An 18,618-nucleotide genomic window follows, 5' to 3' on the forward strand; every position below is an offset into this window, starting at 1 on the left:
GTAAGCTAGTCAGAGGAGAATACTTACCTCACTTAGGAAGGAGTCTGCTATTTTGACCTGAAGTATAGGACTACACAACATGTTTTACCATATCTAAACACGGTAATTGTAAGACATTTTATGTAACACTAAAACATAAAAAATGCTAAGTAAATTACTCTACTGATTTTAAGACATCCCAGTTTCAGGGGCACACTGGTGGCTCAGTCAGTTAGGCATTTGACTCTTGACGTCATCTCAGGTCATGACCTCAAGGGTTGTGAGATCGAGCCCCACCTTGGGCTCCACATTGGGCATGGAGCCTGCTTAAGATCCTCTGTCTCCCTCTCCCTCTGCCACTTCCCCCCACTTGCAGACGTTCACTCTCTCTCTCCCTCTCTCAAATATTTTTTAAAAGACATCCTAATTTCAGAGATGTTAAAATGTAAAAAAAAGGTGCACCTGAGTGGCTCAGTCAGTTAAGCGTCTGACTCTTAATTTTGGCCTAGGTCATGATCTCACACTCTTGAGATCAAGCCCCACATGGAGCTCTGCGCTTAGTGCAGAGTCTGCTTGAGGATTTCTCTCTTTACCTCTCCCTCTGCCCCTACTCCCATTCTCTCTCTCAAATAAATAAAAACTTCAAAAAATAAAATGTGAAAAGTCACCAGAGTTGATCAAATAGATCTTTTTGTGAGTAGAAATGGTAATGAGACTCAGTATCACATTGGTCTTAAAAGAGGCAGCCCACGGAATGGAAGAATATATTTGCAAATGACACTACAGATAAAAGACGTATCCAAGATCTACAAAGAACTTCTCAAACTCAATACACAAGAAACAAATAAACAAATCATAAAATGGGCAGATGATATGAACAGACACTTTTCCAGTGAAGACAGACAAATGGCTAACAGACACATGAAAAAATGTTCAAATCATTAGCCATCAGGGAAATTCAAATCAAAACCGCACTGAGATACCATCTTACGCCAGTTAGAATGGCAAAAATAGACAAGGCAAGAAACAACAATTGTTGGAGAGGATGTGGAGAAAGGGGATCCCTCCTACATTGTTGGTGGGAATGCAAGTTGGTACAGCCACTCTGGATAACAGTGTGGAGGTCCCTTAAAAAGTTAAAAATTGAGCTACCCTATGATCCAGCCATTGCACTACAGGGTATTTACCCCAAAGATACAGACGTAGTGAAGAGAAGAGCCATATGCACCCCAATGTTCATAGCAGCATTGTCCACAATAGCTAAATCGTGGAAGGAGCCGAGATGCCCTTCAACAGATGAATGGATTAAGAAGATGTGGTCCATATATATATAATAGAATATTACTCAGCTATCAAAAAGAACGATTTCTCAAATTTGCTGCAACATGGACGGCACTGGAGGAGATAATGCTAAGTGAAATAAGTCAAGCAGAGAAAGACAATTATCATATGGTTTCACTCGTCTATGGAACATAAGAAGTAGGAAGATTGGTAGGAGAAGAAAGGGATAAAGAAAGGGGGTAATCAGAAGGGGGAATGAAGCATGAGAGACTATGGACTCTGGGAAACAAACTGAGGGCCTCAGAGGGGAGGGGGGTGGGGGAATGGGATAGGCTGGTGATGGATAGTAAGGAGGGCACGTATTGCATGGTGCACTGGGTGTTATACGTAACTAATGAATCATCGAACTTTACATCAAAAACCGGGGATGTACTGTATGGTGAATAACAATAAAAAAATATTATAAATAAAAGAAGTTTCGAAATTGATTTTAATTTAATTTGGGAATGAGCTTCAGAGGAAGCAGATCTAAAACTCAGAAGTTCATGAATCAATCTTTTTTCACTGAGTTCTATATGATTGTCAAAATGATTTCACTGGCAAACATTGCAATGTAGATTTGAAAAGACTTTGACTACGTGGATATGAGTGGGGAGAGGCTAGAACCTGGGATGACTTCCAGGTTTCTGGCTTGAGCAATTCTGGGTAGTGGATGATACTCACTGAGAGAATTGGAAGAGAAGAATGGGATGCCTGGGTGGCTCAGTTGGTTAAGCGGTTAACCGTCTGCCTTTGGCTCCGGACATGATCCAGGGTCCTGGGATGAGTCCCGCATCCAGCTCCTCGCACAGGGATGAATGTGCTTCTCCCTCTGTCTGCCACTCTCCCTGCTTGTGCTCTGTCTCTGACAAATAAATAAAATCTTAAAAAAAAAAAAAGAATTGGAAGAGAAGGAAAGGAGACTTGGAAGAATATAAGTGTACATTTACACTCTATCTTATTTGGGCTGGGTGTGTTCTGCTGTTATCTTTCTTTTTTTTTTTCCTCCTTTTTAAAAAAAAGATTCAGTTGGTTAGGCAGCTGCCTTGGGGTCAGGTCCCAGGGTCCTGGGATTCAACCCTGAGTCAGGCTCCCTGGTCAGCGGGGAGTCTGCTTCTCCCTCTCCCTCTGCCCCCTCCCCCGCTCATGCTCTCACTCTCTCAAATAAAATCTTAAAAAAAAATTTAAAAAAAGATTTTATTTAATTACTTGAGAGAGCATGGGGGGGGGGGTAAGGGGGAGAAGCAGATTTCCCACTGAGCAGGGAGCCCTACACAGGCTCAGTCTCAGGACTCTGGGATCATGACCTGAGCCAAAGGCAGATGCTTAACTGACTGAACCACCAGGCACCCTTTTCTCCTTTGTTAAAATTTAAATTCATTTAATTAACATATAATGTATTAATTTCAGAGGTAGAGGTCAGTGATTCATCAGCCTTATATAATATCCACTGCTCATTATGTCACATGCCCTCCTTAATGTCCATCACCCAGTTACCCCATCCCCCCACCCCCCCCAGCACCTCTCTGTTTCCTATGATAAAGAGTTTCTTATGGTTTGTCTCCCTCTCTGTTTTATTTTTTCCTCTCTTCCCCTATGATCCTGTTTTGTGTCTTAAATTTCATATATGAGTGAGATCATATGATAATTGTCTTCTTCTGATTGGCCTGTTTCGCTTAGCATAATACCCTCTAGTTCCATCCACATCATTGCAAATGGCAAGATTTCATATTTTTTTTGATGGCTGAGTACTATTCCATTGTATGTATATATATACCACATCTTCTTTATCCATCTGTAGAGGGACATCTGGGCTCTTTCCATAGTTTGGCTATTGTGGACATTGCTGTTATAAATATTGGGGTGCAGGTGCCCCTTTGGAGCACTACAGTTGTATCTTTGGGGTAAATACCCAGTAGTGCAATGGCTAGGTGATAGGATAGTTCTATTTTCAACTTTTTGAGGAACCTCCATACTGTTTTCCAGAGTGGGTGCACCAGCTTCCATTCCCACCTACGGTTTAAGAGGGTTCCCCTTTCTCCACATCCTCGCCAACATCTGTCGTTTCCTGACTTGCTAATTTTGGCCGTTCTGACTGGTGTGAGGTGGTATCTTATTGTGGTTTTGATTTCTATTTCCCTGATGCCAAGTGATGTGGAGGATTTTTTCATGTGTCTGTTGGCCATTTGCATGTCTTCTTTGGAGAAATGTCTGTTCATGTCTTCTGCCCATTTCTTGATTGGATTGTTTGTTCTTTGGGTGTTGAGTTTGATAAGTTCTTTACAGATTTTGGATACTAGCCCTTTATCTGATATGTCATTTGCAAATATCTTCTCCCATTCTGTCAGTCATCTTTTGGTTTTTGTCTGTTTGGTTTTGACTGTTTCCTTTGCTGCGCAAAAGCTTTTTATCTTGATGAAGTCCCAATAGTTCATTTTTGCTTTCGTTTCCCTTACCTTTGGAAACGTGTCTAGCAAAAAGTGCTGCGGCTGAGGTCACAGAAGTTGCTGCCGGTTTTCTCCTCTAGGATCTTGATGGATTCCTATCTCACATTTAGGTCTTTCATCCATTTTGAGTCTATTGTGTATGGCATATAGAAATGGTCCAGTTTCATTCTTCTGCTTGTGGCTAAGTGGGATTTATTCCTGGGGTGCAAGGATGGTTCAACATCTGCAAATCAATCAATGTGATACACTACATAAATAAAGGACAAGAACCATATGATCCTCTCAATAGATGCAGAAAAAGCATACGACAAAGTACAGCATCCTTTCTTGATTAAAACTCTTCACAGTGTAGGGATAGAAGGAACATACCTCAATATCAAAAAAGCCATCTACAAAAAGCCCATAGCCAATATCATCTCAATGGGGAAAAACTGAGAGCTTTTCCCCTAAGGTCAGGAACATGGCAGGGATGTCCACTACCAGCACTGTTGTTCAACATAGTACTAGAAGTCCTAGCATCAGTAATAAGACAACAAAAATAAATAAAAGGCATCCAAATTGGCAAAGAAGAAGCCAAACTCTCACTCTGTAGATGACATGATACTCTATGTGGAAAACCCAAAAGACTCCACCCCAAAATTGCTAGAACTCATACAGGAATTCAGCAATGTGGCAGGATACAAAATCAACGCACAGAAATCAGTTGCATTTCTATACACTAACAATGAGACAGAAGCAAGAGAAATTAAGGAGTCGATCCCATTTACAATTGCACCAAAATCTACAAGATACATAGGAATAAACCTAATCAAAGAGGCAAAGGATCTCTGCTCAGAAAACTACCGAACACTCATGAAAAAAATTGAGGAAGACACAAAGAAATGGAAAAATGTTCCATGCTCATGGACTGGAAGAACAAATATTGTTAAAATGTCTATGCTACCTAGTGCAATCTATACATTCAATGCAATCCCTATCAAAATACCATAAACTTCTTTCACAGAGCTGGAACGAATAATCCTAAAATTTGTATGGAACCAGAAAAGACCTCGAATAGCCAAAGAAATGTTGGGAAAAAAAACCCACACTGCTGACATCTCAGTGCTGGACTTCAAGCTCTATTACAAAGCTGTAGTCATCAAGACAGTATGGTACTAGCACAAAAACATACACAGATCAATGGAACAGAATAGAGAACTCAGAAATGGACCCTCAACTCTATGGTCAACTAATCTTTGACAAAGCAGGAGAGACTATCCAGTGGAAAAAAGACAGTCTCTTCAACAAATGGTGTTGGGAAAATTGATCTGCTTATCTTAGACTGAGATGGATCTGCATGTTGTTTCTCCATTAATGATCACAGGATCATAAACAACTAGAGTTGGAAGAGATCTTAAAAATTACTTAGTTCACACCCCCTTTCTCCTCTCATTCACCCCTCAAAACAGTTTTTGATTTCTCTTCATATTCCTCCTGTGAAATGACCATCCAGGTAGATTAAATTATTTAACCTCTCTTGGTCTCAATTTCCCCACAATTATAAAATAGAGACTATTACCTACCTCAGAAAATTAAATCAGATAATAGATATAAAACACTAGTGCCTAGCAAGTGTTCAATAAATGTTATTAATTATCAGCTTAAAAATGACAATGTCCAATTTGTAAGCTAAAAAACTGTGAAATCAACGTTAGTGTGTAGTGACCAGCAATTAAAAAAAATTTTAAAGATTTTATTTTTAAGTAATCTCTATACTCAATGTAGGGTTTGAACTTAAACCCTGAGATCAAGGGCTGCATACTCCACCGAATGAGCCAGCCAGGTGCCCTTGAGTAGCACTTTAAAGACATGAAATAGGGAGCACCTAGGTGGCTCAGTTGGTTATTCATCTGCGTTGGGCTCAGGTCATGATCCCAGGGTCCTGGGATCTAGCCCTGTGTTGGGCTCCCAGCTGAGCTCTGTGTTGGGGAGTCTGCTTCTCCCTCTGCCTCTCCCCCAAGTCATAATCTCTTGGTCACTCTCTCTCAAATAAATAAAATCTTTAAAAAAGAAGAAATAGAACATAAACATGTAGTACGTGTATTATTTCATAAATTTTGTTCCATTTAAATGTGGGTATAGAGGTGCCTCGCTGGCTCAATTGGTGAAGCATGCAACTCTTGATCTCGGGGTTGTGAGTTCGGATCCCGTATTGGGTATAGAGACTACTTAAGAAAATAAAATCTTAAAAAAAAGATTGGGTATATATGCACGTGTGTCCTGGGTCACAATGTGAAATGTATTACTGTAGGTCAGGTGGAAAAAAGTTTGAGAAACACTGCAACACACATTAGTTCTCTTCTTCCTTTGCTGATTTTTAATGTTGAAAGCAGATTTTATTAGGAGATTATCATTCTATGCAAGCCTTGGAAACTATATAGTATGAAGTTCCAGCTCTGTCAAATATTTTTGTTTCCAGTTTGTAGCACAATATCCGGTAAACAGAAGGTGCTAAATGCACACTGATTGTACCAGTAACTAGAAATGGTATGAAAATATATAGAGATTAGTAGCTCTTAATCTTTTCTGGGTGCTTAGACTCCCTTTGAGAGATTGTTGAAAGTTTTGAACCCTCTTTCCAGAAGTGCCAAGCACTCACAATTTTACAGATTCTAGGCAATTCCTGAAACTCCATCCATCACTTTCTATGGATCAATGGACCCCAAGTTTTTGGTTTTAAATTGAAGTATAGTTGACATACAATGTTACATTAGTTTCAGGTGTACAATACAGTGATTGGACAACTCTGTATGTTATGCTTTATGCTCATGACAAGTGTAGCTACCATCTACTACAATACCATTGACTGCAATTTCTGTGTTGTAAGGGAGTTATTCCCTAACTAGAAGCCTGTACCTCCCGATCCTCCCACCCATTTTTCCCATCCCCTAACACTTGACCCTAAAGTACAGAACCCTGAAATTACGATGTTTAACTTCCGACCCTGAGAGTGTGAAGTCAAGAGCGGAAGAAAGCTCAGAAAATATTAATCTTCAAATTCATCTATAAATCCTAGGATTCTAGAACTTCGGTGCTAGGACGGCATAGACAGAGATGGAGAGAAGAGTACAGTCTGATTCCATTAGTGTTCTGGTCAAATAGTGGAAACAACTTTAACATTTCTTTTACATACGTTACTTCATTCAAGTGCCACAAAAATCCTGTGACGATGAAACTGTAGCTCGGAGGGTCTTAATCACTTACTCGGAAAGGACGCAGGCGGTAAGTACGCTTTGGAGAAAGCACTGGAAGCACCATTCAAAATCTCCGGGTGGAGGGTGGTGTAATTAGGCTGGGCTACTGCGGGGAGGAAGAGGTGGGACCGCGCACGCGCACCGTTGCATTAACGCCGACGTCTCCGGGTTTCCTTTCGCAGCCGGCCGTCCTCTCAGTGCAGTACGGTGGCCGACGGGAGCCAGACGCTGGGGATGAATGAAGGTGCTGGGTGCAGGTTGAAACAGCCCCCTCTGCTCTTCCCTCCCTTCAGTGCGGGTCTTTCCTTTGTGCTTGTGCGGTGTCCCCATACAGCATATCGCACTGCCGACCCCATTGGTCCCGGCGTCTGGGTTTTTGGTGCCTGGGACGACTCAGGGCATAGCTAGGGTTGGCGAATCGGGATTTTCGCCTAGGCCCAACTTCGGATCGCGCTCTCGATTTCTACCGCGTCCCGCCTCTAGGGCGCGGAATCCGTGTTGGGTCCAGGGAGGTTGGAGGGCAAATCTTAAGGTATGAAGCTTCCGCCTCTCAGGCCTTAGCGCGTTCCCCGGTCCACGTCGGTCACTGGCCGTACATTTCTCTGCGGGAGGAACTAGTTGGTTCTCGTTACGCTGAGGGCGAGACCTGTGACCACACACAGGTCTTGGCGCCTCTGCTCCCTCAGCCCGCCCCTCTGTTAAAAGGCCAGCTCCTCTCGCTTAAAAACAGAGTAACGTTTCTGCCCACGACTCTGTTAACCCACGATTTTGCTTGTCTGTGGGTTTTAGAGGGGATGGCTTTGGCCTCCTACTCCCTTCCTTTTTTTTTTTTTTTTTGGCTTCTGATTACTAGTGAGGGCAGAGAAGTGCCCAAGTGGAACTCCTCTTTCTCCCATAGCTAATTGCACCTCCACAGCTGTTTTTCTCCCCAAGCAACACAAGGGACATTAGGATAGTGGTGTGGCCTCCAGAACGTTGACTCTGTCTTTGCTTTTGGCTACTGAGATTTAGCTTCCATTGACTCGTGGAGGGTGGGAAAGAGAAGCCTAACAGTTCTTTACATAATAAAAAACTAAAGAGGTGTAGAAGAGGAACATTTTTAACTATACTGCTCATTTTTATTTGCATCGTGGTGCTCAGATGATTGATGCGGTGGAGAAAGTCTTGGACTGAGATTTAGCAGATGAGGGTTCAGCCTTGGATTTTGCCACTAGCTTGTCAGTCATCACTGTATGCCTGTTACTTAATCTCTCTGGGCTTCATATTTCTTCTTTGCAAAATAAGTATTAGAACAGAATATTCCAAGGGCTGGAGGAGATATTATTGTACTCTTTTCTTTCTCATTGTTTAGGTGGGAGTAAAAACACAGGGAGCCTTTAATTGTGCCAGAAACATAGCCAGCATAGGAGCCTATTAAAGATAGACCACGTTTCTCAGGGTGTTTAAAAAGAGGGACGTTCATACATGTAGGAGTTATACCTACTTTTTTTTTTTTTTAATCATTAGGATCAACAGTGATAATGGCTGAGTGTACAAGTCTTCAGTTTGTCAGCCCTTTTGCTTTTGAGGCAATGCAGAAGGTGGATGTTGTTCGGTTGGCATCTTTAAGTGATCCAGAATTAAGACTTCTCTTACCCTGCTTGGTGCGGATGGCGCTCTGTGCTCCTGCTGACCAGAGCCAAAGCTGGGCTCAGGATAAAAAACTGATCCTTCGTCTTCTGTCTGGAGTGGAAGCTGTCAACTCCATTGTTGCATTGTTGTCTGTGGACTTTCATGCTTTAGAACAGGATGCCAGCAAAGAACAGCAGCTTAGGTAATGTTGTATTACATGTAGTATGTGGATTGGGATTTACTGAGATTTGCCAAAGAGGAGGGAATCACATATTTCTTTGGGGCTTTTAGGACTTTTTATTGAATGCACTCTCCCAGAAAAAATTGAGACTCGAAACTTTGGAGAACATTTTACCTAGTTCTTTTCTATTTATAGTTAAAATTCTAGGATCTCTTGAATTCTATATTCTAAAATGTGTAGAGAGAAGTTTGACTACATATGCTGTTGTATTCACGCTAAACTGATTATATCAATTACTCTCAGTGCGAGGTGGGTAGGGTAAGTTCCCCTAGAATAGAAGTATTTGTTGGAATCACCGGGAAGGCTTTTTGAGCTTACATTGATTTCCCAAAATTCTGGGCAGTTGTTTGGTTCTTCCCTACCCATTGTGAATCCAATAGCGAGCCATTGTTGTTCATCGAAGTAGGTGTTAACTATTAGGTGGAGTCTTTATATAGGTTGTGAATCCCTGAAATAGGCAAACTCGTATTTCAGAAGTATTACATTCATGAAATGTATGAAAAGAATTCATACATTCTTCTGTAGTTTATTTCAACAAAAGATAATTTTATGTTATTTCTCTGTCAGTGTTCTCATGGTTGTTGTTTCACACATTTGTACTTTATTAGGCATAAACTTGGAGGAGGCAGTGGAGAGAGCATCCTCGTATCACAGCTTCAGCATGGATTGACGTTAGAGTTTGAACACAGCGATTCACCTCGTCGATTGCGTCTTGTGCTTAGTGAACTGTTGGCAATTATGAACAAGGTACATTTATTTTAATCACACATTAGAATATGCATGATTTGATGTTTACACATAGAAGGTAGAAGCAGAGTGGACACCTGGGTGGCTCGGTTGGTTAAGCACTTGCCTTTGGCTCAGGTCATGATCCCAGCGTCCTGGAATCGAATCCCGCATCTGGCTCCCTGCTGAGCAGGGAGCCTGGTTCTCCCTCTGCTTGTTCTCCCTCTCTCTCTAACAAATAAATAACATCTTAAAAAAAAAAAAAAAAAGAAGTAGAAACAGGCTAGAAGGCAGGCAAGTTGCATCCTCTTTTACACATATTTCTGTTTTGAAATTGTTTTCCTTTGAAAGGCTTAAAAGGATATTAAATGCCTATCTTTCTTTCTCTACTATTTTCTCTCATTTATACCTATTCTGCATTTTCTACTGTAGAGATTTTTTTCTGTATGGAGTCCATACAATGGCTTCTTGGTATCTAGAACGGTACATAGCTCAAGACTTCTACAAATTACCAAATTTGATAATATCTTTATTGGATATGATTTTCCTCATAAAATATTATAAAACATAACCGAAAAATGTATGTGATTCCTTCAGACACTGAATAAGCATTCATTATCTCACGTAACAGTGAATAGGGACTATCAAAGGTGAATTGGACGTAGGATCATTGCCTAGCCTTACTCACTAGATGACTGAATTGCTCTTATACACTAATGAAAGCTATTCAACCTTGCATGTCAGCAAAATGATAGATTACTTAGTTCATGGACTTTTGGGTAATTATGATTACTTGAAACTCTGAATTTAAATTTGTGCATGTCAGGGACTTACTATAAAAAGAATTAAGCTGGATCTTCATGTTAAGATGGCTTACCTATTAAGCCCAGAGTTTCAGAGGCAAAAGTTATTTACTGTTAGAATTTCAAGGTCCATTATTTTATAATAAATAAAGTTTAGTTTTATAAACTGTGGACCAAACAACTCTAAATTCTGTTTCCAAAGAAAATACTGGTGGTGGTTGGGGGGTGCAGTTAGTCAGTTTTAGATAGTCTTTAAGACTATTTTTTTAATTTTTATTTTTAAAAATTTGTTTTTTTAATTCCAGTATATATGTTACAGATCTTTTAAAAAAATATTTTTGTATTACAAACAATTATTTCTTTCTACTCTTTTCTACTGTACCAATAGTCTTAATTTTAATCAATATTTTTCCTGTACCTTTTTTAAAATATCTAGCTTGATGGATCTAGTAAAATAAGTGACCTTTCTCTGGGAGGTTTCCAATATTTCAGTTCAGAACTCTTCAGCAAATGGGAAGTGTGATGAAACTACTATAGGAAATTTTTTAAAAAGTTAGTAGGTGCTTCTGTTGATCTGCATTTTTATTTTAATTTTATTTATTTATTAAGATTTTATTTATTTATTCGACACAGAGAGAGCACAGCAGGGGGAGCAGCAGGCAGAGGGAGAAGGAGAAGCAGGCTTGCCAAGCAGGGAGCCCGATGTGGGGCTCGATCCCAGGGCCAAAGGCAGATGCTTAATGACTGAGCCACCCAGGCACCCCAGCGTTTTAATTTTTTGTTTCTCCTACAGTTCGTTTGCAATTGAATATAATTTATATTTGTTATACTGCTTTTCAGATTACCATTTCTTGCCTTTTTTGAGCTATAACTTCAAAAAAAATTTTTTTTAAAGATTTTATTCATTTATTTGACCGAGAGAGAGCAAGCACAAACAGGGGGAGTGGCAGAAGGACAGGGAGAAGCAGGCTCCCTGCTGAGCAGAGAGAGCCCAACTCAGGGCTTGATCCCAGGACCCTGGGATCACGACCTGAGCCAAAGGCAAACCGACTGAGCCACCCAGGCGTCCTTTTAAAAATTTTTTATTTTATTTTATTGTTTTAAGATTTTATTTATTTATTTGTCAGAAAGAGAGAGAGCACAGGCAGGGAGAGCAGCAGGCAGAGGGAGAGGGAGGAGCTGACTCCCCGCTGAGCGGGGAGCCGGATGCGGGGCTCGATCCCAGGGTCCTGGGATCATGACCTGAGCTGAAGGCAGACGCTTAGCTGACTGAGCCACCTGGGCATCCCGAGCTATAACTTTTGTAGGTAGCATTCCTGGCTCATTTGTGTTTGGCTTGTCTTATCTTTAATTCCAGATGTCTCCAAATATTAGTATAGAAATAAATTATTGAGACTCATATTGCCATGTCTGAATAATAATTAATGTGACTGTGGTTAAAGCAGCTCAAATTTATCAAATACTGCATATTCTGCTGCAGTATATTAATGACATATTTAGGAACATGGTCTGTAAGCTCAATAAATAATTATAAAAATAGTAAGGGATTTAGTACATTATCTGAAATTAATAGAGTTTATCTTTTTTTTTTTCTCTTTTTCTTTTTTTCTTTTTTTCTTTTTTAAGGTGTCTGAGTCCAGTGGAGAATTTTTTTTTAAGTCATCTGAGCTGTTTGAGAGTCCAGTCTATTTGGAGGAAGCTGCAGATGTACTTTGTATTTTACAAGCAGGTACTGTAATGACTGCTAAGATACCTTACGTTCATAGTTTCTTGTTAAATGGTACTGTGGAACTTCTTAACTTGGAAATTGTGTTATTTTGTATAAGTATTTTATATATTTTATAAAAATGCACATTAAAATGTTAAGACAAAAATGGCTAGTGGTAGGACAATGATTAAGTAAATTATATTATTTCCGTAGTATGGCATGTTATATGGCTTTTAACAGTGTATTTGAAGGAATTTTAATACATTTTTGGAAAATGGTCATAATCTGTAAATGAAAAGAGCAAAGGGTAAAATGATAAGTAGAATATAATCCCAATTTTGTTTAAAGTTAAGACAATACCTGTGGGGGGATTGAAATATTTCAAATTAGTAACATTGAACAATTGGATTAGAAACATAGAGGACGTAAAAATGCAAAGATTTTCATGAAAATCTCTCTTGCCCAGTACTGTCCAGTGTCCCAGTGTCAGTGAGGCATGTTGTGCTTTCCAATGCAGTAGCCACTAGCCACATGTGGTTACGGATTACTTGAAATGTGGCTAGCGGGACTGAACTATTTTTCATTTTATTTAATTTGAATTAATTTATTAATTTATTTTTTAAAAGATTTTATTTTTATGTTATCTCTACACCCAGGGTGGGGCTCGAATTTGAATTTAGAACCCCTAGACCAGGAGTTGCATGTGCTACCGACTGCACCAGCCAGGTGCCCCAATTAATTTAAATAGCCACATGTGGCTGGTGGCTATCCTACAGGAGAATTCACCTCTAGAGTATGAAAAGAAAGTACCTTAATTGCTTTTAAATGACATCCGTGAAATGTCAAAAAATGCTTATGTATAATTCAATGGAATATCACTCCTTAGTAGTAACATTGATTTTGTTTTCTTGTAGAGCTCCCTTCCCTGCTTCCAATAGTGGATGTAGCTGAAGCCTTGCTACATGTCAGAAATGGTGCTTGGTTCTTATGTCTGTTGGTGGCCAATGTTCCTGATAGTTTTAATGAAGGTAAATATTATTTTAAAAGAGATTTGCTTGGGCAGATACAGGACCTGCTTTTTGAGCCAAGAAGAAATATTTATGTGCTTTCATTTGAGATTTTATCTTTGGAAAATTTATTAGTGAGTATTCATTGTAGAAATATTGAGAAGATTTCAAAATTTGTTTTGAGATTACAAATTTAAGTACAGTGAGTATGCAACAAAATAATTTTTTTGTCACTAGACACCAGTGCTGTATTAGGACAGTAAAAAATACTAAAGACTAGAAGCTATAATCCTATGCTCATGGAGCAAACAGAAGAAGACATATCTGTGAGACAGCCAGAGTGCAGTACAAGATAACATGTAGTCAGAAATAGCAGCAATCAAACCCTTTGTGTTTTAGCCTTATTGCTGTCAGTTTGCAGAAAAGTTGAAATTGAGAAAAATCAACTGAAATCTTCACCTCTATTTCAAACTACTGCTGATTGAAGATTGTTGTTTGGGTCTGTGTGATATAAAAATAAAAACATTTTTGAGCAAGGTTGTGAGTTGGGAGCCAAAGAGGAAAAAGCACTGGCTGTGGCGTCCGTAATTTCTAGTTTTGTCACTCACGTTTTGTGTAATCATCAAGGTACTTATCATCTATAAAATGGGATATTAATGATAACATTTCCCTTACATTTCTGAGAGATTTATTGAATATCACAAGATATGTAAAAGTCCTTTGTAAAAACTGTGCTCTTATTTTCTCATGATATATATTGAGCTCCTGTGTTTATAGTTTTCATCAGATTTGAAAAAATTTCCTCAAATATATTTTTGTCTTCCATTTTCTTTTTCTTTGAGACGTAATTATATTTGACTACTTGATATTGCCCCACAGGTCACCATTCATTTTTTAAGTCTCTTTCCATTCTGTGCTTTATTTTGACCAGTTTCTATTGCTGTGCTTTCACATTCCCTGATCATTTTCTTCTGTAGTGTCTGTTCCACATAAATGATTAATTAAAAGGCTGAAGAAATTGTTTCTAACATCTTACTTGAAAGCTTAAAGTAATAGTGGCTGTTAAATGTTCAGTTTGCAGGGGTCTGATTAAAAATGGAGAACGACAAGACGAAGAAAGTCTTGGAGGAAGGCGCAGGACAGATGCCCTACGCTTCTTGTGTAAAATGAATCCTTCTCAGGCTCTCAAAGTTCGAGGGATGGTGGTAGGAGATCTTATTATTTTTATAAGACAAAAGCCTTTGTATTATGATCAGGAACTTTCCCAAGGTGGTTTTAGAATCCTGTAGAGATTTGGAATTGTAATTATATACTGAATGTATTATTACCTTCCCCTCTGGGTTTTTATGTTTTGGGATATGTCTACTTCTAAACTTCAGAAGCTTTAAAACATCTAAACAGTGAAGTGTCCTGGCCCTTTTCCTTATGATACTCAGTTCAGTTTGTTTTCTTTGGTGTGTTAGGTGGAAGAATGTCACTTGCCAGGGCTTGGAGTGGCTTTGACGTTGGACCATACTAAAAATGAAGCTAGTGAAGATGGAGTGAGTGACTTGGTTTGTTTTGTTAGTGGTTTGCTTCTTGGAACAAATGCGAAAGTCCGGACTTGGTTTGGAACTTTTATCCGAAATGGACAGCAGGTGAGGGTTTAAAGATCTTACAGGCTAAGAATCAGTATATTTTGGCAACTAGTCAAAGAGGAAGAAGCACTTTTAGAATGATGTCATTAGACCAGTGATTCTCAACACTTTTTGTCTCAGGCACTCCTGACATTTTAAATCATGGAGGGTACTAGAGAGCTTTTGTTTATGTGCTTTTATCTGTTTTTTTTTTTTAAACATTTTTATGTATTTATTTGTCAGAGAGAGCACAAGCAGGGGGAGCAGCAGGCAGAGGGAGAAGCAGCCTCCCCGCTGAGGAAGGAGCCCGATGTGGGACTCGATCCCAGGACCCTGGGATCATGACCTGAGCCGAAGGCAGATGCTTAACCGACTGAGCTACCCAGGCGTCCCATGCTTTTATCTGTTGATATTTACAATATTACAGATGAAAACTGAAAACTTTGAAATATTTACTTAATTCATTTATTATTATTTTTTTATTTTTAAAGACTTTATGTATTGAGAGAGCATGAGTGAGAAGGAGCCGGGCGGGGGAAGAGGCAGAGGGAGAGGGAAAAGCAGACTGTGTGCTGAGCAGGGAGCCTGATGTGGGGCTCGACCCCAGGATTCCAGCCGGGATCCTGACCTGAGCTGAAAGCAGACACTTAACTGACTGAACTACCCAGGCGCCCCTACTTAATTCATTTAAAAATAACAGTAATAACTGTATTAAATATAAACATATTTTTAATGAAAAATAACCATTATTTTCTAAAAATTTAGTGAGGAGAGTAGTATTGTTTTACATTTTTGCAAATCTCTTTAATGTTTGGCTTAATAGAACCTTTGGAAAACTACATTGTACGCTTGTGAGAAAATTAGAGTAGAAACGACCAGTCATGTTTAAGGAAATGTTTTTGACCTCTGGACCCTTGAAAGGAGTTTTGTGAATCTCTAGGGTTCTGGGTTAGATTCATCATCAAAATAAGTTATTATAGTCTGTAATTTTAATATATATTTCTTATTGTGGTAAAATATATATGGCATGAAATTTACCATTTTGATCCTTTTTAAGGATCTGTACAGTTCAGGGGCATTCACAATATTTTGCCACCATCATCACTGTTCATTTTCAGAACTTTTTCATCATCTCAAACAGAAAATCTGTACCCATTAAACAATACCCCATTCCTCCTTCCTTCCAGCCCCTGGTAAATTTTTTCTACTTTCTATCTGTATGAATTTGTTCTAGGTACCTCAGATAAGTGGAATCACACAGTATTTCTCTTTTTGAGTGTGGCTTATTTTAGTTATCATAATGTTTTCAAAGTCCATGCATGTTATAGCATATATCAGAATTTCTTTCATTTTCTAGGTTGAGTAATATTCCATTGCATGTCTATACCACATATTATTTGTTTATTCATCTATTGATGAACATATGTTATATTTTTCAACAGTTTTTAAGTTAAAAATATTTTACTTTTTCAAAGAACATTTCATGGTAACTCTGTGCGGACTGATTTTTATTTTGTTTAAGTCCGTGAATTAGACAGTTATGCCTGGTCCTCTAGTCTATTGTTTATGCTACTGGCTCACCATACTTTTCTATATCCAAATTCTACTTTATTTCCAGCCCATTTGAGGACTAATTTTTCTTTCTTTCTTTCTTTCTTTCTTTCTTTCTTTCTTTCTTTCTTTCTTTCTTTTTTTTTTGGAGACTAATTTTAAGCTTTCCTTCTTAAGGGAAGTGAATATTTTTTGTATACTTTCTATATGTCAGGCACTGTGTTAAGCATTTTGACATGTTCATCTTGTTCGTAATTGTCCTTTGTGTGCAGTAAATTTCTCTTATTTGAACATAATGTTATTAAAGCAGGTTTATCATATTTTACTTAGAAACATTCTAAAAATAATGAACATTTGCCTAGTTTTTCACAGTTTAGAACTGCTTTCATATGTGTTATCTTTGCTCATTCATCTATTTAAAAGATATTGAGTGCTTGCTATATGTCAGGCACAGTGGTAGGCCCTGCCTAGTAATAGATGACTAAAACATTACCCTTGCCTGAAGAACTGTGAGGGTGATAGACTTGTAAATCCCTAATTACAACAGCCTTGGGAGTTAAATATTATTAATAAAATATTCACTTCCTTGTCATTAAGGAAAGTGGGGTTCAGAGAAGTAAGCATACATAATCAGTGGCAAAGCTATCATTTAAACCCAAGATGTTCTGTCTCCAAAATCTGAGCACTTTCTACTATATCACAGATGACTCCTTTAGTCATTATGTATTTGAAAGTACCACGTAAATGATATTTTACAGTTCAAATTGTCATTAATTTAGTGTTTTCTGTACAGCCAATCCAGATTAAGGTGAGTAGAGTATTCTTCAAAGGAATCAGTGAATTTTGAGTTTGCTCATTTGGTTAAAATGAGATTCTGCAGTTCTGACAGCCTCTTGAAATGGGTCAATTTTAAATGTTTAACGGGGAGTTTCGTTTGAGCATCCTTTTGACTTAGTAAGTGCTCCATGCTTCCTTCCTTTTGTGGTCCATATTTTTTACAGAGAAAAAGAGAGACCAGTAGTTCTGTCCTTTGGCAAATGAGAAGGCAGCTTCTTCTGGAGTTGATGGGCATTCTTCCCACAGTAAGAAGTACCCGCATTGTGGAAGAAGCTGATGTGGAGATGGAGCCCAATGTGTCTGTGTATTCGGGGCTGAAAGAAGAGCATGTTGTGAAAGCCAGTGCACTCTTACGTCTGTACTGTGCTTTGATGGGGATCGCTGGACTCAAGTATTCAATACTTTGATATTTTACCTTTTTACCATTTTACTTTCTTGTTTCTAATCCCAAGAAAGTGAGCCGAAGCCCTTTTATTCTGAGGGTTTGGGTTTCCTGTTGGGCTTAGGTAGTGGGCTGGCCTATATCAAGAATGAATTCCTAAGGCAAGAACGTTCCCAGGTGGGATGTATCCGTCTATTTTTGTCAGATTGTAAATAGAATTATGTGAATATGGGAGGGGCCAGAGCAGTTTAAGAAAACTTGTGACTACCACAGCTCACATGACGGTAGTGAATGATCTGTGAGTGATACTTTACTGAGCCCATGCAACTAGTTGAAGTAAATCTCTCCTGTTTCCTTTCACAACTGAGATCACAGATTATTTAAAATCGGTGTGTTGTGGTTATTAAGCACAAGGTTTCTTATGTAGTCACTGCACTACATCCTTTTGAATAATGTCCTCCGTCGTTATACATACAGTCCTCACTTTGCATGTCTCTGATGAGTATGAATTTCACTTACCTCGGCTTAGCGTTGGCTTAAATAACATTGCTCCCTCAACAACTACCATTATCAGTTACCATGATACATTGACCAAATAATTGTATGAAGTACAAACTTTGCCGAGAGCTCTTCAGGCCACAAGTCACTCTGTAAACAGCAGATGCACCTTATTTCTTTTAAAGTTGTTGGCAGCTGGTCACTGCCAATCTTTTACTCAGTCGGTGAACAGATAGGAAAGTGCAGAGCTGTACTCTTACCTTGTCTCAGTGATAAAGCCATGTGTCATTTGACAAAAATAACTGAAAGAAGGAATTGGCCAAGAAAGCTGAATGTGTAGCAAAGAAACAAAAAGTGGTGACACCGGAAGTGGTATTTGAACCAAAGAAGAATGGAATAGCTGATCACTACAGTGTCGACGCTGCTGCCATTTGAGAAACCCTAGATATGTAGCCGAAGAACTTAGTGAAGGTGCCCTTGTCAGCATGATTGAGGAAAGTCATTGTGGAAAAAAGGAGGAAGTCCCAGAGGAGGTGATGCTGGCAAAAATCTTCAAGTTAAAGGAAATCTCAGATACTTCCTGACTGAACATACAAAGGATAAAATGTTGGTGTCAGATCCGAACTTAGAAAGGGAGATGACAGTTCATCAAGGCTTAA

General features: G+C 39.0%; 1 protein-coding gene and 1 long non-coding RNA gene across 2 annotated transcripts in view; one reads left to right on the top strand and one right to left on the bottom strand.

Annotated features, from left to right (window-relative positions):
* The window catches only part of LOC121105029, a 36,195-nt gene extending 32,294 nt beyond the window's left edge, over positions 1-3,901 (bottom strand). The window contains exons 1-2 of the long non-coding RNA XR_005837467.1: positions 3,756-3,901; positions 1,984-2,164 (exon numbers count right to left, since the gene is read on the bottom strand). This is a non-coding gene — a long non-coding RNA (uncharacterized LOC121105029). The remainder of the gene's footprint in view (positions 1-1,983; positions 2,165-3,755) is intronic.
* Positions 3,902-8,429: 4,528 nt separating this feature from the next.
* The window catches only part of INTS2 (integrator complex subunit 2), a 43,314-nt gene continuing 33,125 nt past the window's right edge, over positions 8,430-18,618 (top strand). The window contains exons 1-7 of the mRNA XM_008695460.2: positions 8,430-8,792; positions 9,440-9,578; positions 11,987-12,089; positions 12,983-13,096; positions 14,150-14,280; positions 14,539-14,712; positions 17,244-17,470. Of these exons, the coding sequence (XP_008693682.2) occupies positions 8,500-8,792; positions 9,440-9,578; positions 11,987-12,089; positions 12,983-13,096; positions 14,150-14,280; positions 14,539-14,712; positions 17,244-17,470 (1,181 nt within the window). The 5' untranslated portion in view covers positions 8,430-8,499. The remainder of the gene's footprint in view (positions 8,793-9,439; positions 9,579-11,986; positions 12,090-12,982; positions 13,097-14,149; positions 14,281-14,538; positions 14,713-17,243; positions 17,471-18,618) is intronic.

This window comes from Ursus maritimus, unplaced genomic scaffold, assembly GCF_017311325.1.
Source record: "Ursus maritimus isolate PB19 unplaced genomic scaffold, ASM1731132v1 scaffold_24, whole genome shotgun sequence".
Taxonomy (NCBI): Eukaryota; Metazoa; Chordata; class Mammalia; order Carnivora; family Ursidae; genus Ursus; species Ursus maritimus.